Genomic DNA, 27,271 nt, shown 5'->3' with positions numbered 1-27,271 from the left:
CTGATGCTGTGTCTTATGAGGACCAGGCCCCAAAGTTCCCCAGGCCCGTTAGAAATTCTCATGGACACAGTAAATTAATGTAGTTAACTGGTCATGTATTTTTAATATGTATTGTATAATTTTATTTTGTTTCTTTTATTTTTTAATTTTTTAAAGTTTATTTATCTTGAGAGTGAGAGAGAGAACAAGACTGCGAGCTAGGGAGCGGCAGAGAGAGGGAGGGAGAGAATCCCAAGCAGGCTCCGTGCTGTCAGCACAGAGTCCAAGTGGGGCTCGATCTCATGAACCATGAGAACATGACCTGAGCTGAAATTAAGAGTTAGCCCCTTAACCAACTGAGCCACCCAGATGCCCCTGTATTGTGTAATTTTAGTTGGAAATGCTGCAAGGTCCTTTTTTTAATGCCTCAGGACCTTTTAAATTCTGTTTCTTCAATACAGTAAGCGTTATGTTTTGGTTAGAAATAAAATCGCAGGTATTTGCTTTTGTTTAAGGTACATAATTTCTGTTGTGTACAATAGATTATTTTGTCATTAGTTGCTATCTGAAAAGTTTTGGTATCAGTATTTTTTTCACTTGATATATTGCAATTCAGAGGCATATCACATAATTTATTCATCTTCATACTTCAACCTTTTTGATGGTCTGCCTTCATTTTTGTCAAATCACTTTTTCATTTCTCAGTATTGCTCATAGGTCCTAGTTAAGTTTTGAGTGTGTAATATGTAGAAATAGACTTAACTTCCACAAAGAAATGTGCCTTCTCCTCTTTTTCTTAAGCCACATTATTTTCTTGGTCTAGCTTTTGTTTTCACACTTTTCAGATTGAGGTGCGGGTGCAAGAAATCTGTCTTCTTATTTCAACTCAAAGCCAACAACAGGAGTGGTGGTTTGAGGTGTGTCGGTCTCACCACCCAGAAGAGAAAAGAGACGGTGAAGCCGAGGGCTCGTTCTTGTGTGAAGGGCTCAGCTTCATGTGGCTCCAGACCCCTTTTGTCCAATGGGAATTTAGGTTCAGCATAACCAGACCACCTGCCTTTTCCTGATTTTTATGTGAAAACTCAAGAGTTTTAAGTGTCGGCAGCTAGTTCACTGGGCTAATCCTGTGCAAGCCAGACAGAATAATCTGGGGGTCCATTCTGCCCACAGGCTGCCAATACGGTGCTTCTGATAGAAGGACTAGAGTTCCAGAAAACACAGTAAAACCCGTTCGGAGCGCAGGTGGTGGATCCTTCTCCGTGTGTTAGAAGGTCCCTAGTGCCTAGCACAGGCCTGGCGTGGAGGTATTCGATGAGTGGAGAGGCAATGAGGACTGGGTGTGGTACTTGTTGAGGCCACGGACCGTGAGCCCTGCATTTCCCACCTGACCTTGTGTTCTCCGTGAGGTGGGAGTGCTGGGCTGGAGCTACGTGATGCCACTTCAGCTGTGGGGACAGTCAATGCTGGAAGCCTCTGCCCGTGAAGCCTCCCCAGCCCCCTCCCGGCCGGACATCCGCTCTTGGTGCTCAGTACCCATAGCTCCACATGTTGCCCCTCCTGAAACGCCATGTTTCTCCCCCGCGCTTTTGTTCTGCTCATCCTCCTCCCAACCACTGGCTGAGAGTGCCCTCGGCAGAAGCCGTGTCTCACTTGCTCTGGTGCCCACAGACCGGGTGGGGATTCTGTAGTTCTCTACAGTGTGGCTGAGCTAACATTTCTCTCCTGAAAAGTCTCATGAGAGAGGTGCTGTCAGAGAATTGACACTAGTCGCACGGAAGCTCAGAACGCAGGCTCTTGGGAAATGGTGGATTTGAAGTTTTTCTCCTCCCTAAAAGCAATGAGGAAACTGACACAAAGTGTCAAAATCAATTTTTTCAGGACTCTGGAAATTAACAAGAGACTTGTAGTAGCTTAGGAAGTGTTTGTTCAAGAAGAAACATTTGAATCTTAGAACACCAGGTTTTCTTGCCCTGTTCCCATAAAGCCCTCCAGTTCTGTGTTAGCCTTGAATGTCATCAGCGCACAATCACAGTGAGACCAGGAGCCTGGCAGTCACTGGAGGGAGAAGGATGGGAATGGATTTTCGTTCCTGGAAAATTGTCATTATTTGACCTGTCTGGTATTTCTTGGAAGACCCCATGGGCAGACTGTTTTTATTTGGTCTGACTTCGAGTTCACCCAGTATGAAAAGCCTTTTCTTTGGGACCTTTGTCCAAATAATAACAGACAATTGATGAACTTTGTGATTGTCAGAGCTGATGGACAGCAATTGAGCAAACAAGTAGGCTAACCAAAAAGCTTAAAAGGAAAAGCCGAGGATGTGACATCTTTAGGGACTTGGACCTTGAAAAGCTGTCACATTCCTAAAAAGCCCAGGCACGTGTAACAGGGTTGTGCACAAACTCAGGGAAGACCTAAGAAGGCTCTACACTCACATGTTTGGCTAACCCTGAGGTTCTGTGCAAGTAGGAAGTTAAGTCTAGGGCAGAGTGGTCAACTACCTTACTGGGTGTTGAGTCCATGCCCCAACATGCACAGAAGCCCTTTGGTGATGACTGGGAGAGTTGGTGGTTCTAGGTGTTTGGGAAATCCCTGTCCAATCATTAGTGAGCACTAATTTAACTGGGCGAGAGTTCAGTGGCCACAGGTAACAAAGAATGCAGGCTTTTCAGAATTTATTCAGAAACATCACTAAACAAACAATAACAGTAAGGAGGTAGAACAACAAATCTAGGGGTGGGGTCAGATTTCCAGGGTCCACATTATTTAAAATGTTCAGTTTTCAACAAAAGTAATGAGTCATGCAAAGTAATAAGGTGTAGCTTCTACACAGGAAACAAAGCAAACAACAGAAACTGTCTTTGAGAAAGACCAGGCCTTGGACCTACTAGATAAAGACTTTAAATCAGCTATTTTCATTATGTTCAAAGAACTAGAAGAAACCATGTACAAAGAACTAGAAGTAGGACAACGTCTCATCCAATAGAGCATATCAGTGAAGAATCATTATAAAAATAACTAAATAGAAATTATGGAGTAGAAAAGTATACTATTGACCTTTTTAACTTTTTTAAGTGTTTTATTTATTTTTGAGATAGAGACAGAGTATGAGCAGGGGAGGGACAGAGAGAGGGAGACACAGAATCCAAAGCAGGCTCCAGGCTTTGAGATGTCAGCACAGAGCCCGATGCAAGGCCTGAACTTGTGAACCACGAGATCATGACCTGAGCTGAAGTTGGACTCCTAACCAACTGAGCCAGCCAGACACCCTGACCTTTTTAATTTAAAAAACTCAGGATTTGAGCAGATAGAAGATAGAATCAGTGAATTTGAAGATAGGTTGGTGGAGATTATCTGAAGAATAGAATCAATATGAAGAAGGAAGAAAAGTCAGCAGTGCCTAAGAAACCTGTGGGCCACCATCAAGCATGCCAATATTGTATAACAAGAGTCCCAGAATGAGAGGAGAAAGGGAGAAGGAATAAAATATTTAAAGAAATAAGGTGTGGAAACTTCCCAAATTTGATGAAAAATGTTAATTTATACATGCAAAAGCTCAATTAGCTGCAAGTAGGATAAACTCAAAGAGTTCCACATCAAGACACATTGGAGGGACACCTAGATGGCTCGATCAGTAGAGCATGCAACTCTTGATCTTGGAGTGATGAGTTCAAGCCCAACATTTGGTGTACAGATTGCTTTTAAAAATAAAATATTTAAAAGGACCCATTGTAATCAAGAGCTGAACACCTAGAATCTTGAAAGCAGCAAGAGAGAGGCAACTCATCATGTAGAAGTGAACCCCAATGAGATGACCAGTTGATTTCTCATTAAAAACCATGAAGCCCAGAAGGTAATGGGATGACATATTGAAGGTATAGGAAGAAAAGCTTGTTACTAAGAATTGTATGTCTAGAAAAATGAAGGAGAAAATGAGGACCTTTTCAGATTAGCAAAAAGCTCAGAGGGTTTGTTGCTATATGCTTATCCTACAAGAAATCCTAAAGGGAATCTTTCATATTGAAATGAAAGAACATTAGGCAGGAAGTTGAATCCACATTAAAAAATAAAAAACACTAGTGAAGTAACTCTATAGGCATATAGAAAAGGCAGTATAAATATATTTCTTATTTGTAAGTCTTTTTTTTCTGTATTATTTAAAAGACAACTGCATAAAACAACTGTAAGTCTCTATTCGTGTATATTTAACATGTAAAATATAATTTGTAGATGTAGCGGCACAGTTGAGAGGAGCAGGAAATGGCTCTACAAAAGAGCAAAATTTTTGAATAATGTTGAAATTAAGTTGCTGTTGGGGCACCTGGGTGGCTCAGTAGGTTAAGCGTCTGACTCTTGATTTCAGCTCAGGTCATGATCTCATGGCTTGTGGGTTCAAGCCCAGTGTTGGGCTCTGCACTGACATCATGGAGCCTGCCTGCTTGGGATTCCTCTCTGCCCCTCCCCTGCCCAGGAAAAAAAAAAGAAAAAGAAATTAAATTGATATTAATTAAAACTAGATTAATCCTCAAGGCAACCACTAAGAACTCAAAAAACATGATAGAAGAAATGACAAGGGAATTAAAATAGTATATCAGAAAATATTTAAGGGGTGCCTGGGTGGCTCAGTTGGTTAAGCATCTGACTCTCGATGTCAGCTCAGGTCATGATCTCCCAGTCCTGAGACTGAACCCTGCATCAGGCTCTGGGCTAAGTGTGGAGCCTGCTTGGGATTCTGTCCCTCCCTCTCCCCACCTCCCTCACTTGCACCTGTTTTCTCACTCTTTCACAAAAATAAAAATAATTAAAAAATAAAATATTTAACACAAAAGAAGGCAATAATAGAGAAAATGCATCAAACTTATAGAAATAAGTAGCCAAATAACACATTAATTGTGCCTTATCATTAATTACATTAAGTGTATTTAATGTACACTCCAATAGAAAGAGGTTGTTAGAAGGGATAAACAATATTCAACTTTATGCTGTCTACAAGAGACATACTTCAGATTCAAGGACATAGATAAATTGAAATTAAAAGAATGGAAACAGATATACCATGCAACAGTAACCAAGGGAAAGCTGGAATGGCCATGCTAATATCAGACAAAATAGACTTTAAGACAAAAAGGCATTACTAGAGAAAGAATGCCATTTCATGATGTCTATCCACGAAGATCAAAAAATTATAAACATATACGCACCTAATAACTGCGACAAAATACACGAAGGGCTGGCAGAACTGAGAGGAGAAATAGGCAATTCAGCAGTAAGAGTTGGAGACTTCAAGAAATACTCTTGAATGGCAGTTGCATGACCAAAGCTGCATGCCCTTGGCCTTAGGTCAATTGTTAAAGTTCCCTGTCGTATACAAGGGGATCAGGTAGACTTCATGGGGGTGTCAGGAAAACTGGCTAATACACAAGAACCACTGACACCTGATGGTGGTGAGCGCTTGCTCATTGTCACTTCCTTGTTTTCCCCATTTTACGTTGGGGACAGTTAAGGCATAGGTAGGCAGAGTGAGTTGTCTAAGCTACTAGATGGTGAAGTCAGGAATCAAAGCTAGACCTGTCGACACCACAGTACCTTCTTCTAACGTGTGTTCTGTCCTGCCTGGGATCATGGGTCTGTTTTCCAGGCAGCTGTGTCTGAGACGCTGGTCATCATGTAAAACCTCCCAGATGACCTTGGGCACACAAACATGGAAAGAGTACTATCTCTGCCGATCCGAGCTGGAGTTCCGAATGGAATGTGGGCGGCCAGAGAAGGACTTCATCTGCAAAGCCATTGCCGGGCACACAGGTATGGTGGGGAATGTAGTCCTGTGTGCTTTCCCACTGCTCACTCCTGGTCGAGTGTCGTGGGACTTGGTGTTCAGCCATTGAGCAGGAAGGTGACACTTGATGAGTACGTGCCCTGCTGCGTTCTATATTTGCGCTGTGTCACTTGGTGCCTGCGGTAATCCTGTGAAGAAGGAATCGTTACATTTATTTCAGAGTAGAAAGAAAGAGAGATATTAGGCACTTGTTTGTGGCTTTGTGGGTGGTGGAGTGGGGCAGTCCAGGGTGTGAAGCCATAGTTCTTTCTGTCCACTGCTCACCCCTAACGAGCACCTGTGTGCTTCTGAGAATGCAAGAGGAATGAGTGTCCTGCCTGTCTTTCCCCAGTCTGAGTGTCCATATCCCAGGCATCTGTGTATGCATTCAAGACCAGTCTGTGTTCTCTTCCAGGAGAGATAGACGAGCTGGCTTACATCTCAACCAAGGAGTGCCGGTTTGATGGGCAAGAGAAGTCCATGGTGTGCACCGTGTCCTCGGACAGCACCGTCCGTGCCTGGGATGTGCAGGAGGTGAGCCTGCGGAGGGGCCAGGGTGTGACCCGCTGGGTCTCAGTGAGGTCTTTCCCTTTCGCCAGCGATTCAGCCCTCCTGGCCAGCTTGGAGGTGGTGGGATCCCCGTGGTACAGACGAGAACTCTGAGCTGCAGGAGACCTGGTCACACTTGGAACTCAGGTCTGATCGCAGATGGAGCCTGATCTGCCTTTGACTCTGTGCTGCCTGCCTCGGAGAGGTGGCCACCTGCCTCAGTGCCAGTCCCGGACCTGCGGTGTCTACTTTGGAGCCAGTGCCCAATCTGGGTGGTTTTTCCCAGACAGTTGCCACTTTTAGTCACCCTCGTATACCAATTAAGTGTTGAGACCTTGATAACACGATTGGTGTTTTCACGCTTGGTTGTCACGGTTAAAAAGCTTCCTGGTCTTATTTTCTCACGTGGTTCTCACAGCAGCCAAGCAATATGTGCATTGTTATCATCATGATTTTATAGACCGTCAGCCTGAGACCAAGAGGGAAGGTGTCTCGGAGTCTTGAATCATGTGGTTGCCTGTAAATCCATGGGTTCTGTGCATGTAGACAGAACCCAACCTCCTATAAAGGACTTTTTCCTGGATAACTACAGATCAACTCACGATTTTCCAGGTCCTTGCTACATTAGGTAGGGAGCCTGCTCATGTCCCCGTTGGTCAGGTCTGCTGGAAGTGCCCGGTCCTGCTCATGGGAGCCTCGTGCACCAAGAGCAGAGGGGCTCCCCCGACCCCCCTGGCCCCTGTGAACAGGGCATCCTGACTCTCAGCAAACTTCCTTGTCAGTGTGAGAGGGAAGCAGACCACTGGGAGCTGCATCTTTGCGCCCCCATGCTAGCCGTGGGGTCACTGCTCTGCCCAGATGTCACGTTAGAGTCTGGTAAGTGTGGGTGTGCACCACATTTGGCCACATGGGGACACTTGAGAGGCCACCCGAGGCTCCTGGTGGTGAGTGAGCCTCAAAAGCCTTAGCTGGACTCTCGCCAGATCGTGAGGGCCAGGGGGCTGGGGCAGGGTCTGGGGACAGAGGCAAGTGGTGCTGGGTGGGGGGACTTTGGGGATGGGCTGTGGTTAGTTACAATTTATTTTGCTTTTGAATCATGAAAGTGAAGCAGTTGAGGGTTTGGGAAAGTCAGGACTAGGAGATATTTCATGAGTGAAATAGTTCTCCCTGCCTGTTCTCAGCAGCTCTTCCCAGAGGTGACCACTGTTCAAGTGCTGTCTGAACCGGTTCCCGGTTCAATTCACCAGTGTTTATGTTAGTAGACTCGGTTTCTCGATCTGCATGCTTCGGAGGACATGTTGTCTGCCTACTTTACAGAAACTTCTCTAGTTTCCAGGTCCCCATTCTTATCCCCTATTGTTCTGTTTTGTTTAAAGGGTCCAGAGTCATTTGTGTCCTTTCTCTCTTCTCCGTGGTCAGGTTTTCGGTTGTTGTTGGGTTCCTCTTTCTTGTGCTTGGTTTCTAGGGTCATTTCATGGGAGGGCCCTGCGTGTGCCGGTGTGGGGGCTGCCCGCCTCCCTGTGCCTTCTCTGAGGACCCGCCTCAGCTGCAGACCCCTAGCTGAGGTGTGTGGCTCCGGGTGGGGACCCGGCAGGAGACCCGGCGGCTGGGAGGGCCCCGCGCTGCCCAGATACATGGTTCTCAACTTGAAAGGGGCGGGCGCCTGGGTGGCTCAGTCAGTTAAGCGTCCGACTTCGGCTCAGGTCATGATCTCAGTCTGTGAGTTCGAGCTCTGCGTCAGGCTCTGTGCTGACAGCTCAGAGCCTGGAGCCTGCTTTGGATTCTGTGTCTGCCCTTCCCCTGCTCATGTTCTGTCTCTCTCTGTCTCAAAAAGGAATAAAAACATTTAAAAAAAAAAAGGGGAGAGTGCTTTGGTGCAGGCTCGGCCGACATTTTCTGGAAAGAGCCCTGTGGTCCTGTTGCAACCACTCAGCTCTGTCCTGCAGGAGCGGAGAGCAAAGAGAGATACGCTGTGTTCTGGCTGAGCTCGTGATGTGGCTGATGGACAGGTGCACGTGTTTCCATGTGTCGTGAAGTATTCCTTTGATTTTTTTTTTTTCCACCAAAATACAAATATGGGCAGTGGGCCAAGTTGTACTTGCGTGTGGTCTGTGTTTCCATCATGGGCCTGTTTCAGAGCGGTCTGTGCACATTCTGCCTGGTTGCACAAACTCAGTACTGTGCACGAGCAAATCTCTTGTAGAAGACGACCCCTCTTTCCTCCTCCTACATCCACACAGGATAACCTTCCCGTCCCCACATAATAATGTGTATTCTTAGTATTACAATCATTGTGTAAAAGCTGTTCACACCAAGCCAAGAGGCGAACTAACATTTTGCTTTTCCAGAAGTGAATAAATATTCCTAATCTGTTGAGACCACATTTTTGACTGGTGATACTGGTGTCTGATCTGGCTGTCCATCCGGTCGTATCCGCTGCCCCCGGAGAATTCTAGGGTTTGAGTTTGTCTTTTTCTGGCATCAGTCTTGGTGCCACCAGCAGAGCCCCCTTCCTTCCTGTGGCAGGCGTGTGGCCTGCAGTCCCTGGCACGTTCCTGCGCTCTGTCCCCCTGACCTGCAACCAGGAGTCTCGTGCCTTCTTCACTGACGCTGTGTTCCTCAACACTCCCTGCCCTTCCCCCATCACTGGTGCCCAGCTCCTGCTCGCCGAGCTGTTGCTGGTTGATGATGGTCATCACCTTGCTGCTTGAGCAACAGAAATCAGCTGAGAAAGCAACCCATAGAGGAGTCAGACATCTGGTTGGAAAGAGATACAGATCGTGGTACAATGCACATGTGCTAGAACAAGGTCGTAATGACCCGGCACTGGAAAGGAAGCCCAGGGGGCAGCCCTGGGACACTGGAAGAGTGGTTAGTGGATGGTTCTCTGCCCCCCCTCAAGTACCCTGGGCCTACTGGCACTGACTCTTTACCACCGATTCCGGTTGTACAGTCCTGGGAGAGGCTGTGGAATCACCCAGCTCGGGCCTCGGCCAGGGCACGCCATAGGAAAGGGGGTGTTCTGCGCAGGGCAGCACAGACACGCCCTGTGAATATTCATACCTGTGAGCCTGAGTTAGCCGATCTAAATGGGGCTGCCTGAGGACAGGTGAGAAGTTTTCTCTATGCAGCCATAGTGGCCCAGGCTGCGCTCCCTGGCCGGCCTTCCTCAGTGGACCTGGGTAACCACCGTGTGCACGCCTGGCCCCCCGCCCCCCAGTCCCGGTGGTGCCTCTCAGCCCTGGGGAATTTCCACACACCCTCAGTTTAGCCACTGCTCTCCAACGTCTGTGTTGTGCTCTTTGCTGCGTGGATCCCGTGAGGGTGGGGACCCTGCTCTTTCCCCCTGTGCATCCCCTGTACGCACTAGGGAATGATTGTTGAATGAACAAAAACAGTACGTTTGTGAAACGAACAGCCCCCAAGTAAGTTGTTATGTTCCTTTTGTTGTTGCCCAGGGCACAGAGATCTGGTCAAGCCCTCTGCAGCCTGCTGCTCTGGTGAACGTGGTGACCTTCCCTCGGCTCCAGCTGGCCATCACCGTGGATGAGCGGGGCCTCATCAAGGTTTGGGGAGCGGAGAATGGATGGGAGCAGGCCTCCTTCCGCCTGCCTACATTCTCGTCTGCATTGCAGGCCTGCGACCATCCAGAGGGCCCTTTCCTGCTGGTGAGTGACTGGCTCTCGGGAGCCTCTGCATGTCCTAGCCATCCCCCAGGGTCATGGACACTGTGATGGGGGGCGCCTGGAGCTGGGCGCTCGCTGTGGCAGACCAGGCAATGATTCTGCTGTCCGCACAGCCGGTCTCCCTGGCCCCCCTCTGCCAGTCCCCAGGTGTCAGCGAGACCGGGCCGTGGGCTGCCTGTGCCCTTGCTTTCTGCCTCCTGACCTTGCTTGTATTCTTTCTTCTTCGGCAGTTCCTTCTCTCTTCTGCATTCTTACCCTTCCTTCCCTTGTTTCAAGTCCCAGCTATGGTCCCACTCAGGAGAAGCTGAGGCACGTTTGACAAAACATGAGCATTTGCCCAGGACACCAAAGGCTACTGTTACCAGGATGTCCATTTAGAAGTGACTCAGGCATCAGGAGGGTTTGGCAAGAAGAAATCAGGAAAGTGGGTTTACGGTGGCAGGTGGACGAAGTGGCTCTTGGCTGGAGGCAGTGTCCCCACCTGTGGGGAGGAGGCCCTGGAAAGGACGGGCAGGCTGGTGTCCCAAATATCAGGAGGAGCGGGTATCCTGGAGCAGCTTTACGTGCGCACGGAATCAAATGGAAAGGGACTAAGCTCAGCAAACAAAACAAGTAATGTCTAGTGAAACAGATTTCTCATAAACCACTCTGCAGTTGTTGAAGACTTTAGAATAAGTGTGATTGGTATCCCCAGATGCGTTTGAGAATCTGTCACGCAAATGAGGAGGCCGTGGGCTGTCCCTGGGAGTGGTAGACGGTGTGATGCCCAGTTACTTGTCCGCGAAGGGCAGTTGGAGAAGTTAGAGCGCACACAGTAGTGGAGAGCAGAGAGCTGGGTGCAGCAAAAGGGTCTGGACCGAGGTTCAGGAGATGCGGCGGAGACCAAGTGCTGAGCCCAACGCTGCGGCTGCTTTGCGCTGGAGACGCTTTCCCCAGGCAGCCGAGAGGCCACAGGCCTTTGAGAGCTGAGGGGACGAGTTGGGGTGCGGGGCCACTGAGGGTCAGGCCCCGTGCCTCCCCTTTTACTTGGGGGTTGTCAAGTGGTACGGCCCAAGAGGAGGGTGTGAAGGTTGGCAGTTGCCCGCCCTGGCTGCAGCCTGGCACCCTGGCCACCTGGGAGGAGTTTGCGAAAATCCTTCCTGGACCAGGATAACACCACCGAGACCTCATGTTATTTCCGTTTGCAAGCGTAGCATTCAGCACACACTTAGAGCTAAGGGGACCACGAGAGAGGAACTAGTACCAGCCACAGTGGCTGGGTGAACCGCGGGTGACGTCGGGAGAGCCACAGGGTTTCAGACGCTGCAGTTGCTGCCCACTGAGACAGCTGCGGCCTCTGTGTCCAGGGAGGTGACTTTGAACGGAGAGCTCAGAACTATGAAAAACGACGCAACAGATTTAGAAAAGAGCCAAGTAGAAATTCCAGAACAGAGAAATGGGGCACAAAGGTTAGCTCGGGGGCTGGGGGTCATAGCAGGGTGGACAGTGGAATCACTCCAACATGGGGGGCATAGGGGAGCTTGTGGGCCTCTGGCAACATCCTGTTTCTTACTTGCATGGCGACGTGAATATTTGCTTTGTAACAACGTATGGAGCGCTATATTTGTGTTTTGTGCACTTTTCTGTCTATGTGTTTTCTGCATCAGTGAAAAGTTCATAAGAGAGGTTACCTGGAGTGACATGGGGATGTCGAGTGAGGTGAATGGGAAGAGAGGGGAGGAGATGTAGACAGTGCTCCTCAGGCTTTGGTGGGTTGTGAACCACCGAGATGTTGTTTAAATGCAGATTCTGATTCGATGAGTCCCTGGGGGTGACTAAATTCTGACTTTTTAACAAGCTTCTTGGTAGTATTGGTACTGCCTGTCCGCAGACGACACTTTGAGTAGCAAGGCCATAGAGGAAGACCCATGACAAATTCTGGTATTTGGTAGCAGGAGCAGGTGAGGGAGTGCATGGGTCAAAGGCAACATTTGAAGAGGTGACGGCAGACGTTTTCCTAAAGTAGACTAAGGACGTTAATCTCTGGAATCAAGAAGGCCTGTGAACCCCAAAGGGGATAAACCAAAATAGATCTGCACACGGGCCTGTCAGAGTGAACTGAGATTATCCAAGGACCAAGAAAGTACACGGGCCCGTCAGAGTGAAGATTATCCAAGGACCAGGAAAGCAGCCTGGGGACGTAGACTGCCTTCAGCATCTGACTTGTTAACAGCAACTATGGGACCTCAGAGACAGTAGAATGGTATCTTGGAAGAAATAATTGCCGGCCAGGAATTCTAGAAGAGAAAGTGCCCTTTAGGAATGAAGGGGAATAAAGGGATGTCAGATAAAATGGAGAATTAGCACCAGCCACACCACCAGTGAGAAGGACAGGCGTGGGACTTGAAGCAGAAGGAAGATGAGCAAAGCTGGTATCCCAGGGTGTCGGGAGACGTTGATGAACAGCACTGGTGGAGCCAAGGAGATCTGAGGGTACCGACTGTAGAACAGCAGTAACCATGTCTTGTGGATTTTAAACTTAGGTGCAGAAAAAATATTTGTGATGTCAGCATTTACATTAGGAGAAGTTTAGGAAGCACTAAACAGCCCAAGATCCTTGAATTGGGCGGGCTGAGTCATGTACTGATGGGCAGGGACGTCTGTAAGGCAAGGCTGCATGTAGCAGCCTGTCCCCTGACTCCCAGAGAGAAATGGAGGAGCGTGTAACCTTTAAATCGTGAGAGGAAAAGGGGTAGGATCAACTCTGGCACCAAATTTGGCTTATCAAGCCTGATGAAGCCACATGAGCCCCAAGAGGATATGAAGAGGTAATCTGCCATATAACAATCTGCTTTTGGGGACAGTGGCTCCCAGGAGGCTGGTCTGAATGGCTGGAGGCCAGCAAGTGACTGGCTTACTCTTTCTGTGGGTGGAGTAGGTGGTGGGAGGGCTAGTGCGCAGGGGCCGGGTTTCTGTGGGTCGAATTCTCCGCAGGTGCTCTTTATCTGCTCGGCCTGATTGGGAACAGAGCCGGGGGACCAGCAGGCCTGAAAGCTGTCAGCAACCAAACATCAAAGATGGAGTCGGACTCCAATATGCTTCCCTTCTGATGACTTTACTGTAATTCTGTCTTCGGGCCGATGGCTGAAATGTGCAGATTTTATCTCCTTGAACCAGGACTTGTGTAAGCCAGCCATTTGTGCGGTGCCCCATGAGGTTCATAAGGTTCGTTCGGGTGCTCGAGTGTTGTGTATTTGAGAAGTGAAGTGAGTACCTTGGTCGCTGTTGGTATGTCTGGGTCTCCAGAGGGGAGGCGGTGTGTGCTGTGTGCGGAGACATGTGTGATGGCCATTTATGTCTTGGGGAGGGGGGGCGGGGAGTCCAGGGTTCCTGAGGTCTTCACCAAGAGGGAGAATTTTGGACGAGACGCTTTGTTTCTGGCCACATGGCTGCAGCGCTGGCAATGGCCTGAGAGCGTAAATGTGCATCTGTGGCTGGTCCTTACTTGGGGCTTCCCGGGCTAAGGTGACTGCCTGAAGTTAGGTCCACATTTATCAGGGATGTTCCCATTAGCAGGTGGGCTGCGGTGGTGGGCCCTTCACGTGCGATGGCAGCAGTGCGGCCTGTACACTGCGGGATCGCTCTTTCCTGTTTATCTAGAGGGTGGCCTTCTCCAGGGTCCTTGCATGTGACAAGGGTCTGAGGACAACAGGAAGCTCCTTCCCTGTGCAGAGGGAAAGCCCAACATGACCCAGGCAGGCCATTTTTAGGTCAACAGGGAGGCTTCTGTGGCTGTGCTGAGCCTGCAAGGTGCTGCCCCCACATCCCCAAGACATAACGCCTCCCTGGGAAGTCGGGGGCTCAGGCCCTCTGAGCACCAGCCACACCACAGGGCCCAGATGTGGCCGGCAGCATTCGCCGGATGGGTTGTTGTGTGGACAGCAGGCTTTGGCCACAAGCACTCGTGTGTTTTGGGTTGCCCTGTAGGAGGATGGGGCAGGGTCAATTCCCTAGTGAGATTTGGCTCAGATTTGGAGATTGCTAATTCTGTACATGTACCTGGAGAGGATGGTAAAGGGTATCCCCACTCACCACCCCCCAAATTCATGTCTACACAGAGCCTTAGAATGTGACCTTATTTGGAAATGGTGTCTGGTTAAGGATCTCAGGTAAAGTCATCCTGGATTTAGGTTGGGCTGTCATAAAGGGAGGAGAAGACACAGACACACAGAGAAAGCCCTGTGCACACTGAGGCAGACAAGTCAAGGAAAGCCCTAGAGTCTTTAGAAGGAAAGACCCCTGCCGGCACCTTGATTTTGGGCTTCTAGCCTCTAAAACCATGAGAGAATTAAAAATGTATATATGTATTTTTAAGCCACCTGATTTGTTATTGCAGCCCTAAGAAGTCAATATAAGACTCTAAAATGGAACACTTTGGGGCCTCTGCCTGGCTCATTTGGTAGAGCGTGCGACTCTTGACACCAGGGTTGTAGGTTCAAGCCCCATATTGGGTGTGGAGATTTATTAAAAATAAAATCTTTTAAAAAACCCAAAAAACAAAAAACAGCACTTAAGGACGTTTGGAATGAAAAGGATGAGAAGAGGACACGCACTGGAGATGCTAACCAAAAGCAGGCTGATAAGCTATTAATGTTAGGTCAGAAGACTTCAAGATGAAAGTCATTGCTAGATATTCAGGGACACTTTGCAATAATAATTAGATCAGCCTCCTAGGAAGATACAGCAAAGCTAATTTTGGATGCACCTCAAAATTGGCCTGAACATATATAGAACAACATTTGTGGGATTTCAAGGAGACTGGTCAAATCTACAGGCATTATGAGAAGTTTGTTACACAGCTAAAGGAAAATGATCTGGGTGGGCCCACTGAAATCCCATGAGTGCTTTGAAGGCAGAGAGTTTTCTCTGGCTGGACACAGAAGAAGTCAGAGGCTGGAGCCCTGGGGGCAACTCACGTGAACCGGTCATTGGCTGCCATGTGGGGGGGGGCCTGGGAACCAGGAACGCCCCACCCCTCACCACCAGGGAGACTTCAGTTCTGCCTGCAGCCACAAGGGACTGAGCTGCCAACAACCCTAGTGGGCCCCCAGGTGAAACCCTGGCACCTAGACTCAGCTTTGTGTGACTTCTCTTACCCATGCATTACTTGGAAGTGCAACATGTAGATCGTTTAAAGTTAAATTATGTGTGTGTGCAAGGTCAGCATTGAGGTTCTTTTTTATTTACAAATGGATATCCGGAACATGTAGGAAAGGCCATCCTTTCTTCACTGAATTACATCAGCACTTTTGTTTGTCAGTATACCAACATCATGTGTGAATCCATTTCCACTACTCTGTGTGTCTGTCTTTGAGAAAGACAGGCTCTCGTTAAAGTAAGTCAAGATCTCTAGCAGCTTCTTTCTTTCTTTCTTTTTTAATGTTTATTTTTCGGAGAATGAGAGGGACAGAGTGTGAGCAGGGGAGGGGCAGAGAGAGAGGGGGACACAGTATCCAAAGCAGGCTCCAGGTTCTGAACTGTTATCACAGAGCCTGACACGGGGTTTGAACTCATGAGCCACGAGATCATGGCCTGAGCTGAAGTCTGATGCCCAACTGACTGAGCCACCCAGGTGCCCCCTCTAGCATTTTCTTATTTCAAAATTAGATTTCTAAAAATTTTCAAGTCAGCTTGTCAATTTCTATTAAACTGCTTACTGAGATTTTGATGACATTGAATCTGTAGATTAATTTGGGGACAGCTGACATCTAAATATGTAATCTAAGTCATAATAAGGCATATATGTCTCTATTATAAAGTTTTTTTTAATGTTTATTTTTGAGAGAGAGAGAGCAAGAGAGAGACAGAGCACAAGTGAGGGAGGGGCAGAGAGAGAGGGAGACACAGAATCCGAAGCAGGCTCCAGGCTCCAAGCTGTCAGCACAGGCCCGACACGGGGCTTGAACCTATGAGCTGTGAGATCATGACCCAAGTTGAAGTTAGACACTTATCCGACTGGGGCACCCAGGCGCCCCAAAACATATCCATTTAGAGGGGACTTTACTTATGTCTCTCAACAAAGTTTTGTAGTTTTAAGTGAAGAGGGCTTGCATATATTTTATTAAAATTATTTATTTGTATTTTATACTATTTTAAATGTTATTGTTTAAAAAAATAATTTTCCAATTTGTCCTTGCTAGAATATAGCATATATAGAAATATATGGAAATGTGTAAATAATTTATAAATGCATAGTATAAATGCAAAACTATGCATTTATAAATTGCTTTACATACTATAGCACACATAAAAATTATTTCTATATAAACATACATGGGAATACATTTGAATTTTGTGTATTTTGTATCTAGCAGCCTTACTAAGCTTGTTTTTTAATTTTGATAGGTTTTTTTTTGGTGGACGAGAAAATTTTCCTAGGTAAAGATTTCTTAGGACACAAAAAGCACTAACTGTATAAGAAAAAAATAAATTGCACTTCATCAAGTTGAGAAACTTTGCTCTTTGAAAGCATTGTTCAGCAAAAGAAAAGGCAAAACTTAGGAGAAAAAATTTATAATAATGCAAACTGTCTCAGGACTTTGTCTAGAATATATAAAGAGCTGTTATCACTCAGTAGGTAGGAGACAGCCCCACTTTTAAACTAGGCAGAAGATTTGAACACTTCACAAAAGAATATAAACAGGTAGCCATTAGCACATGGAGAGAGAAGCTCCGTCAGTCATCAGTGAGATGCAACTTAGAACCATGGTGAGATCCAGCACCATATTGTCCTAAAGAGCTGAAATTAAACACGTGTTTACAAAGATGCAGCACAGCACTTTGGAGAATTGTTTGACAATTATTTTAGTATTAAAAAATGCTTACCATATTTTCCAGCAGTTTTCTCTTTTAGGTATTTACCCACGAGATACAAAAATCTTTACACAAAAAGACTTGTACACAAATATTTGTAGGAGTTTTAGTAATAATAGCCAAATTGGATGCACCCCAAGTGCTTATCAACAGGTGAATGGATTTATAAAAATGGTATATGTGTACAGTGGAATATTACTCAGCATGGAAAAAGAACAAGGTTGTGGATCTGTGCAGCAACGTGGATGAAACTCAGAAACATGCCAAGCGAAAGAAACCAGCTACAACAGAGTATGGATATACTGTAGGATTCTATTTCTGGAAAGTCCAGTCCCAAGAGAATAATCTGTACTGTCAGCAGACTGGTGGTCCTTAGGTATGGAAGGGACTGATAAAGGACACAACTTTTTAGATGATGGAGATGTTGCAGAACTGGATTATGGTTGTGATATCTAGTAAGTCTGCCTCCCCTTTTATTTTTTCAAGGTTTCCTTAGCTACTTTCATGTTTATTTTTCATATGAACTTTCTATCTCCTAGAAAGAAAATGATGTTTTCATTGATACCAAGTTCAGTTTAAATACCAACATGGAGAAAATGGACATCTTTATGATGCAAAGTCTGTCCAAGAATAAATGATGTATTTCCATTAATTCAGGTTTGCTTTTTTGTTCTTCAGAAGTGATTTATATTTTTTTCCTCAGATTAGTTTAGCACATTTCTTGTTGTTAACTTTATTCCAAAGTATTTTATTTATTTTTTTGTTCCACTGATATGTGAGAGTATTTTCTGTCCTATTGTTTTCTTTCTTTTTTTTTTTTTTTAACGTTTATTTATTTTTGAGACAGAGAGAGACAGAGCATGAACGGGGGAGGGTCAGAGAGAGGGAGACACAGAATCCGAAACAGGCTTCAGGCCCTGAGCTGTCAGCACAGAGCCCGACGCGGGGCTCGAACTCACGGACTGCAAGATCATGACCTGAGCCGAAGTCGGCCGCTTAACCGACTGAGCCACCCAGGCGCCCCTGTCCTATTGTTTTCTAACCAGATGGTGTTTGTTTAAATGAAGGCTGCTGTTGTTCTTTTTTTTTTTTTTTTTTTTGATTTTTTTTTTTTAATTTTATTTTTGTATTTTTTAAAATTTACATCCAAATTAGTTAGCATATGTGCAACAATGATTTCAGGAGTAGATTCCTTAGTGTCCCTTACCCATTTAGCCCATCCCCCCTCCCACAACCCCTCCAGTAACCCTCAGTTTGTTCTCCATATTTATGAGTCTCTTCTGTTTTGTCCCCCTCCCTGTTTTTATATTATTTTTGTTTCCCTTCCCTTATGTTCATGTTTTTGTCCCTTAAAGTCCTCATATGAGTGAAGTCATATGATTTTTGTCTTCCTCTGACTAATTTCACTTAGCATAATACCCTCTAGTTCCATCCACGTAGTTGCAAATGGCAAGATTTCATTCTTTTTGATTGCCGAGTAATACTCCATTGTATATACATACCACATCTTCTTTATCCATTCATCCATCGATGAACATTTGGGCTCTTTCCATACTTTGGCTATTGTTGATAGTGCTGCTATAAACATGGGGGTGCAAGTGTCCCTTCGAAACAGCACACCTGTATCCCGTGGATAAATGCCTAGTAGTGCAATTGCTGGGTCGTAGGGTAGTTCTATTTTTAGTTTTTTGAGGAACCTCCATACTGTTTTACAGAGTGGCTGCACCAGCTCACATTCCCATGTTGTTCGTTTTATATTCTGTCATCTTATTGAATTCTCCTACTTGCATTTATTTTATAATTGATTCTCTTAATTTATAACGTTTATTCATTCATGAGAGACAGAGAGAGACAGAGCATGAGTGGGGAAGGGGCAGAGAGAGAGGGAGACACAGAATCCGAAGCAGGCTCCAGGCTCCAAGATGTCAGCACAGAGCCCGACGCGGGGCTTGAACTCAGGAGCTGCGAGACCATGACCTGATCTGAAGTCGGACACTCAACTGACTGAGACACCCAGGCACCCCCTTTTTTTTTTCCAATTTTTTTTTTAACATTTATTCATTCTTGAGAGGCAGAGAGTGACAGAGCATGAGTGGATTCTCTTCATTTTTTTTTTAGGTAAATACTTTATCATCCAAAAGTAGAGATACTTATTTTTTCCAAGCCTTCGGCATCCAGCTTTCTTTTCTCTGACTGCTCTGGCTAATACTTCCAGGAAATGTTAATTAGTGCTGGCACTGGTGGCCATTTCTCCATGTAGCTGAGCATAGTGGGCCGACCTGGAGAGCTTCGCTCTGGGGGAGGGGGATGCTGGCTTCAGGAATGATGTTAATGAAAAAGCCATCAATGACTATTTGACTATTAGTTTTGTTTTGTTTTTTCTCAAAAAGAGTCCATGAGTTTTATTAGATGCGCATGTGAGTGGAAGAGAGAAGCGACAGTTTCTGGTTTGAAAACTCTCTAGATATTTACACCTTTTAGTTAATAGAAATAACCATTACAAATTCATTACCAGGCAGCAAGTATCAAATAAAACAGTCTTTCAGAGTTAGTTTTTTTAAGATTTTTTAAAACTATATAAAAGCGTATTTTTAAAAATAATTCATTGTCAAGTTAGCTAACATACGGTATATACAGTGTAGACTTGGCTTTGGGAATAGATTCCCGTGATTCATCACTTACATGCAACACCCAGTGCTCCTCCCAACAAGTGACCGCCTCAATGCCCATCACCCATTTCCCCCACCCCCATCAACCCTCAGTTTGTTCTCTGTATTTAAGGGTCTCTTATGGTTTGCCTCCCTCTCTGTAACTTATTTTTCCTTCCCTTCCCCTGTGGTCTTCTGTTAAGTTTCTCTAATTCCACATATGAATGAAAACATAATATCTGTCTTTTTCTGACTAATTTCACTTAGCATAATACCCTCCAGTTCCATCCCTGTTGTTGCTAATGGCAAGATTTCATTCTTTCTCATTGCCAAGTAGTATCCCATTATATATAAACCACATCTTCTTTATCCTTTCATCAGTTGATGAATTTGGCCTCTTTCCATATTTAGCTATTGCTGATAGTGCTGCTATAAACATTGGGGTACGTGTATCTCTATGAAGCAGCACTCTTGTATCCTTTAGATAAGTTCCTAGTAGTGCTATTGCTGGGTTGTGGGGTAATTCTATTTTTAATTTTTTGAGGAACCCCCACACTGTTTTCCAGAGCTGCTGCACCAGTTTGCATTCCCACCAACTTCACTATTAGTTTTTAAAAATCATGATAAGGTGTAGAATTTTGTGAAAGGCTTTTTCAGTATGCAGATATAATTACAGGACTTTTCTCCTTAGGTTTATTATGGTGATGTTTTTAGATTTTAAAGTATTAAATCACATATTTCCTTTTTTTAATATATACATATATATATATATATATATATATATATATATATATATATTTATTTATTTATTTATTTTTTTGAGAGAGAGAGAGAGCACGAGTGGGGGAGGGACAAAGAGAGAGGGAGACACAGAATCTAAAGCAGGCTCCAGGCTCTGAGCTGCCAGCACAGAGCCCATTGCTGGGCTCGAGCTCACTAACTGCGAGATCATGACCCAACCCAAAGCTGGAGACTTAACCGATTGAGCCACCCACGCACCCCATATATTTCTTTTTAAAGTGCTTTTTAAATGCTAGTATTTTAGTTGGGTTTTGGATCTATGTGAAGTAGGTCTTTAGTTTTTTGTAGCTTCCTTTATCAGGTTTACATATAAATGCTATACTTCATTTGAGGAACCTGCACGTTTTTATTCTTTTTTAATGCCCTGGAACAATTCAAGTTACATTGGGATTATATGGTTTTTTCAGTTTGGTAGAATTTATTTTTGACATTATTTGGTGCTGGGTGCTTTTTTTTGTGGGGAAGTTTTAAAACAGTTTTCTCAGTGTCTTCTGTGGAAATTGGTCTGTTCAAGCTTTTCTTTCTCTGCTAGGATCAAATTTTAATATATTGTATTAAACTACCCACTGTATCTAGGCTTTCAACTTTTTTATGCATACAGTTGTCTAGAATGCTCTTTAGAGATTCCTTAAATTTCCTCTGTTTGAACATTTGTTTCCCCTTGTCATTTCTTTCTGTATATGTGTGCTTTTTCCCATTTTTTGTGCTTATTTTAGCTGGCACCTTGTCTATTTTATTTAATATTTCCATTAATTTCTAGTTTCATTTCATTTCATTGTGATCATTGTGATCAGGGACTGTTGTATTACTTTACCATATAGAATTTACTGAGATTTCTTTGTGATGATATATTCAAGTTCTGTGAAAGTTTGTGTGTGCTTGCAGGGAAGGGGTATTCTCCATTATTGTGATGCAAAGATCCAAATTCTGTCATTAATTATATTGTTAGGTCTTATATTTATTTACTGTTTTCTACTTGGCCTGCCTTAGACTGCGAGCATTGTTACTATTTATTTTTATATAATAATATATTTAATTCTGGGGCACCTGGGTGGCTCAGTCAGTTAAACAACTGACTCTTGATTTCAGTTCAGGTCATTATCTCACAGTTGTGGGATCAAGCCCCATGTGGGGCTTTGTGCTGGGCATGGAGCCTGCATGGGATTTTCTTTCTTTCTCTCTCCCTTCCTCTCTCTCTCTCTCTTTCTTTTCCTCCCCCCCTCAAAAAGTCACAATATATTCATAAATATTTATTTATTTATTATTTTTTAATGTTTATTTATTTTTGAGAGAGAGAGAGACAGAGACAGAGACAGAGCTCGAGAGGGGAAGGGCCAGAGAGAGAGGGAGACACAGAATCTGAAGCAGGCTCCAGGCTCCGAGCTGTCAGCACAGAGCCCGATGCGGGGCTCGAACTCACGAACCACAAGATCATGACCTGAGCCGAAGTCGGATGCTTAACCGACTGAGCCACCCAGGCGCCCCATAAATATTTAAGTATTATTGTGTTTCACTCTGTTTTTCCTTGTATCTGCTTCATAAAGGTGATTGGGGGTGTTTCTTTAATAGGTGTAATAGGTTTTATTTCTTTGTTGTGAATTACAGCCTTTAATATTGTTAACTTTGAAAATAAAACTTCCAGTTGTTTTATTAGCAAAAATGGGTTTATTTGGGAATAGCAGGGAATTGCAATTCAAGACAAGCTGGTCATGGCAAAACTATAGCTGAGTCCAGAAAATAAAGGAGAGAGAGGCTCTTTTATAGAGGAAAGGGGGTATAGGGAGGAGCTGTTGTAAACTAAAAGTCTGTTGGAGTAAACTGGGAGCCGGAAGTTGAGTGGCTTCTCATTGGCTGAGCTGTGACTGCCTCTCATTGGCTAGGCTGTACTGGTGAGGAAGGAACCTTCCTCCCTCCTGCTGGGGTAGTACAGTAGCATCCACCTGTGAGCTCCTTCTCTTCTTGTTGGGTCTACAAGTAACAACCAGTGTTTGGCATGGGCACTCCCAATGCCCACCTCCTGACTCCCATCTTATTTTATTATTATTTTTTTTAAGTTTATTTTTTTTGAGAGAGAGGGAGCACGAGTCGGGGAGGGGCAGAGAGCTAGAGGGAGGGGAGAGAACCCCAAGCAGGCTCCGTGTTGTCAGCACAGAGCCCAGTGCAGGGCTCGAACTCACAAACTGTAAGATCATGACCCGAACTGAAGCCAAGAGTTGACACTCAACCAACTGAGCTACCCGGGTGGACTCCATTCTAAATGAGGTTTCCTTTTGTTTATTTTCACAGTGTGGGGAAGTGTCTATTGTTGCATTTCCTACTTTGGGCCTGAGTCCTCCCTTTTCTGGTATCAGGCCCACTTCACCTGCTTTCCAAGGATTTGTGTGTGCCTGGCACACCATTACCCTTCCATCATGGTTAAACTTTCTGTTTTGATTGAGCCTCTTGAATATTCAGCCATGTTTTCTTTTGTTCATCAATCTGATCATCTTTTTATTCTAACAAAGTGAGTTAAGCCATTTATATTGAACAGTGTAACTTACGTGCCTGATCTCAACTTTTGTTTTATGTCACATTTAGGGTGTGATGTGGCCCATCACTGAGCTCCTTTCTCTGAATATGTTTTCCCATTTTTACATGTTTTTGGGTAGTGGTGATATCTTATGTTGTTTAGAAAGGTTTGTATTTTTGTGGGGGTGGTTACCTTTGTTTTAATACTTTCTGTCTCCATTTTCTCTGTTCAAGCCTATGTACTATTTTGTTGGCTTTAAATGATACCACTTACCTCCCATGGCAATCGGTGAACTTATTCTACTTTGATACTTCGCCCTTGTCTTCCCACTTTTGAAGATCCATTATTCCCACCTTTTTGAGAACATGCAACATTTACACACCTTTTCCTTGTCTCCTTTTTTTTTTTCTTTTTTTAATTCTTTGACCCATAGTGTACTGTACGTAGTAGCCACACCAGTTCTGTGACATTTTCCCTGCATCTTGTGATCTGGTGGGACCCATTCTCTAGTAGATCCCCAAGGAAGTCTCGTGGATGCATCCTTGTGCAGATTCCAGTGGGCCTGACACTGCTTTTCTGTAGCCTGGAGGCTTGGAGGATGGCCTGGGTGGGCCTTAAATCCCTGGCTCAACTTGTCTTGAATTTTGTGAAAATATTATTTCACTGTGTATGTGTCTTTTGAAAAGTCTACTCCGACCTTGACTTTTCCTTGTTAGACACTTGGGACTTTTAAATCAAAGACCCATACGATTTTTGAAATATTTAAAGGGTAGTAGTTTTGTTGTGAGATGTCTATGGTGACTGTCTGGAGTTGAATTTTCCAGGAACATATGTACTCTTTCAGTATATGGATTCAGGTTTTATTTGCAGAAAGTTTCATTGTACATGAGTTTTAAGTATTCGTCTGTTAATTGTTTGCTTTTCCTGCAGGAGCTTCACTTGTCTTTTTACTAGGTCGTCTTTGCCTGTCTTCTTGGACACCTACTCTTGGATGCATCTTAACTCTTTATTCCGTCTTTGTTCTCTTGCCCATTTTCCTTCTTCCCTTTAGTGTCCTTATGGGTCCAGTAGAATGTATTCTCCCTTAGGCATATTGCTATTCTTAAGATAATTTTTTCTTCATAATCTTTCCTGAATTAATTTAACTCTTATTTCACATCTTGGCTTTTTGTCCATTTTGGTCTGAGTGTAAAATTTCTGATTCAGAGTGTTCTTTCATGTCTGCACATGCTTATTTTATGATAACTTGATTCATGTTGGGGTGTGGCTACCGGTATCTTGGTTCCTGGTTGTTCTTTGGGGAATCAGCTAAAAAGTTTTGCTTCTCACTTACTTTCTCTTCCTTCTAATGACTTTGTTTGAATGTTGCCTGCCATTTTCTGCACATTGTGAAGCTTTTGTGTTTTCTTGGCCAGTAGAACAGGTATCTTTATGTAAGTTGAACAGAATACAAAGTCCGGAGAGGGTTCCATGTGTAAATGCCTGTGGAAAGATGTCCTTTTAAAACAGTAGGTGAAGTCTTTTTTCCAAGATGGCGGAGCAGCATAGACGTTCTCAGCTTGTCTCATCCCTGAAATGCAGCCAGATCAACACCAAACCATTTTGCACACCTAGGAAATTTTATCTGAGGATTAACACAACAATCTGCATAACTTGAGCCACAGAACTTGGCAGGTATGTGAGGTGGAGAGGTGAACTGGGAGAGAAAAATCCGTGGAGGGTAAGGAGCTGTTTTTGCAAAGAGAGGGCAGAGAAAGGGAAAGGGGGAGAGTGCAGCACACCAGGATCGTGCAGGAAAAGCACTCCCCTGAAAGTAGCTGGCGAGAAAGAGAAAGAGTGGAAACTCTTACAAAGGATTGAACAATAAATCTGTTCCCCAAAGACATTCATGGGAAGAAAGAAGAGGGTTTCACTACCATTAGGATTCTATAAACAGTGGAGCATAGAGTTGGAAATTCTGGGGCTCAATATCTGGCAGTGCTCTGGTGAGGAATGAATCTCCAGGAGCAGGCAGTGAGGTCCAAGGGGTCTGTGGGCCACATGAGAAGCGGTTCCCCTGCTTGGAGTGCATTTGGTAGAGGCCATACAGCCTCCCCACAGGCAAAAGTCCCAGCCGACCCTGGAGAGCAGCCATGTCTGCTGGTATTGGCACAAAGGTGCCACAGTGTGGTGAAACCTGATGCTGGCTGTGTGTTGTGATCTGTCACAATCTCTCAACCTCTTGTTGCAGTGTGATTGCTGAACATTTTCTGGGGCAAGCTGGCACCCGCCCATTGCTCAGCGAGACCCTCCCCCAGAGTGTCAGGGGGCATCCAAGCCTTAGGGTTCTCTGAAGTGAGGGGTTTGGAGATACAGCCCCATCTGAGCTAAAACTTGGAAGGGAGGTGCACCTGGCAGGCTGACAGCTTGAACACAGACAGGATAGAAGTGGGGAGTGGACAGAAGCCTGAGACAAAGCAGGGGGCTTGATTACCAGTCGGTGAGAGCACAAAGTTCTTGTGCCAGAGGCTAGGAAGCTAGATGAAGCCATTTCCACCCCACCCCACTCACACGCGCACACACACACATACACATGTACATCATGCTGATCCACCTCAGTAAGCTAAGCAGTGACATCTAATGGAGAATGGAGCCATTACACCAAACCCCGCCCAACTGTACCCTCCAGGCACATCCCCCTAGAAGACCAGCACAAGTCACTCTGCCTGCTTAGTGTACAGACTATAGAGTGCTTCATAGTTTTATTTCCAGGGAAACTGGATTCATTTGGGTTTCAATCTGTTTGCTGGCTCATCTTTTGTTTCTTTTGTTTCTTTTTGCTCCTGTCTTTGTTGAAATTTTTTTTTTCTCCTTTTTCTTGGATACAGAAAGAGAAAATTTTATTTTTCTTTTCTTTTTTTCTTTTTTAAAGTTCTTTTTACTATGTTTTTTATTTTTTCTAAATTTTAAAATTCTATTTCACTTTCTTCATTTTATTCTATTTTATTATATATATTTTTAAATTTTTAAACTTTTTCTTACCTTTTCTTTTAATTTTCTTTTTTTTCTTTCCCTTTTTTCTCTATTACATCAAGCTTCTTTCAACAACCAGACTAAAACACACCTAGGATCTAGCTTCCATTGTTTGATTTTTTGTGTTGTTTTTAATTTTTATTTACTTTATTAACTTTTTTTCTTCCTCCAAAATGACAAAATGAAGGAATTCACCCAAAAAGATAGAACAGGAAGAAATGACAATCAACACAAATATAAGATGTCTGAACTAGAATTTAGAATCATGATAATAAGAATACTAGGTGGGGTTGAAAAAAGCATAGAATCCCTTACTGCAGAGATAAAAGAAGTAAAATCTAGTCAGGACAAAATTTAAAATGCTGTAACTGAGATACAATCTCAAATAGATGCCATGGTGGCAGGATGGACAAATCAGGGCAGAGAATCAGCAATATAGAAGACAAAATTCTGGAGAATAATGAAGCAGAAAAAAAGGGAAACTAAGGCAAAAGAGCACAATATAAGATTTAGAGAACTCAGTGACTCATTAAAAAGGAGTAACATCTGAATCATAGGAGTCCCAGAAGATGGAGAGAGAAAAAGGATAGAAGGTTTATATTAGAATTATAGCAGAAAACTTTCCTAATCTGGTGAAAGACACAGACATCAAAATCCAAGAAGCACAGAGAACTTCCACTAGATTCAACAAACACTGACCATCAACAAGGCATATCATAGTCAAATTCACAAATTCACAAAAAACACAGACAAGAAAAGAATTATGAAAGCAGCAAGGGGAAAAAAATCCTTAACCTGTAAGGGAAGACAGATCAGGTTCACAGCAGACCTACACACAGAAACTTAGAAGGCCAAAAAGGAGTGGCAGGATATATTCAGTGTGCTTAATTGGAGAAATATGCAGTCAAGAATTCTTTATCCAGCAAGGCTGGATTCATTCATAATAGAAGGAGAAATAAAGAGTTTCCCAGACAAAAACTAAAGGAGTTTATGACCACTAAACCAGCCCTGCAAGAAATTTTAAAAGGGACTCTCTGAGTGGAGAAAGATGAAACAAAACTAAAAAGACCAAAAGCAACAAAGACTAGAAAGGACCAGAGAACATCACCAGAAACTCGAACTCTACAGGCAACATAATGGCACTAAATTCATATCTTTCAGTTCTCACTCTAAATGTCAGTGGACTAAACGCTCCAATCAAAAGACACAGGGTAACAGAATGGGTAAGAAAACAAGATCCATCTATATGCTGTTTCCAAGAGACCCATTTTAGACCTGAAGATAACCTTCAGGTTGAAAGTAGGGGGGTGGAGAACCATCTATCATTCTAATGGTGGACAAAAGAAAGCTGGAGTAGCCATGCTTCTATCAGACAATTTAGATTTTAAAATGAAGACTGTAACAAGAGATGAAGAAGGGC

At 44.3% G+C, this 27,271-nt stretch overlaps 1 protein-coding gene across 5 annotated transcripts in view; it reads left to right on the top strand.

Moving 5' to 3' along the window:
* The window catches only part of LOC109275554 (F-box/WD repeat-containing protein 12-like), a 50,141-nt gene that overhangs the window by 6,526 nt on the left and 16,344 nt on the right, over positions 1 to 27,271 (top strand). For all 5 annotated transcript variants that reach the window (XR_008424102.1, XR_008424103.1, XM_019463796.2 and 2 more), the window contains exons 3-5: positions 5,618 to 5,781; positions 6,210 to 6,328; positions 9,802 to 10,011. Coding sequence is in view for 3 of the 5 variants with exons in the window: in XM_019463796.2 (XP_019319341.2) it covers positions 5,618 to 5,781; positions 6,210 to 6,328; positions 9,802 to 10,011 (493 nt within the window). In the remaining 2 variants the exon portion in view is untranslated. The remainder of the gene's footprint in view (positions 1 to 5,617; positions 5,782 to 6,209; positions 6,329 to 9,801; positions 10,012 to 27,271) is intronic.

This window comes from Panthera pardus, unplaced genomic scaffold (assembly GCF_024362965.1).
Source record: "Panthera pardus isolate Hobbes unplaced genomic scaffold, ASM2436296v1 HiC_scaffold_20, whole genome shotgun sequence".
Taxonomy (NCBI): domain Eukaryota; kingdom Metazoa; phylum Chordata; class Mammalia; order Carnivora; family Felidae; genus Panthera; species Panthera pardus.
The sequence above is the reverse complement of the archived record's forward strand: the minus strand, read 5'-3'. Positions and strand labels throughout refer to the sequence as shown.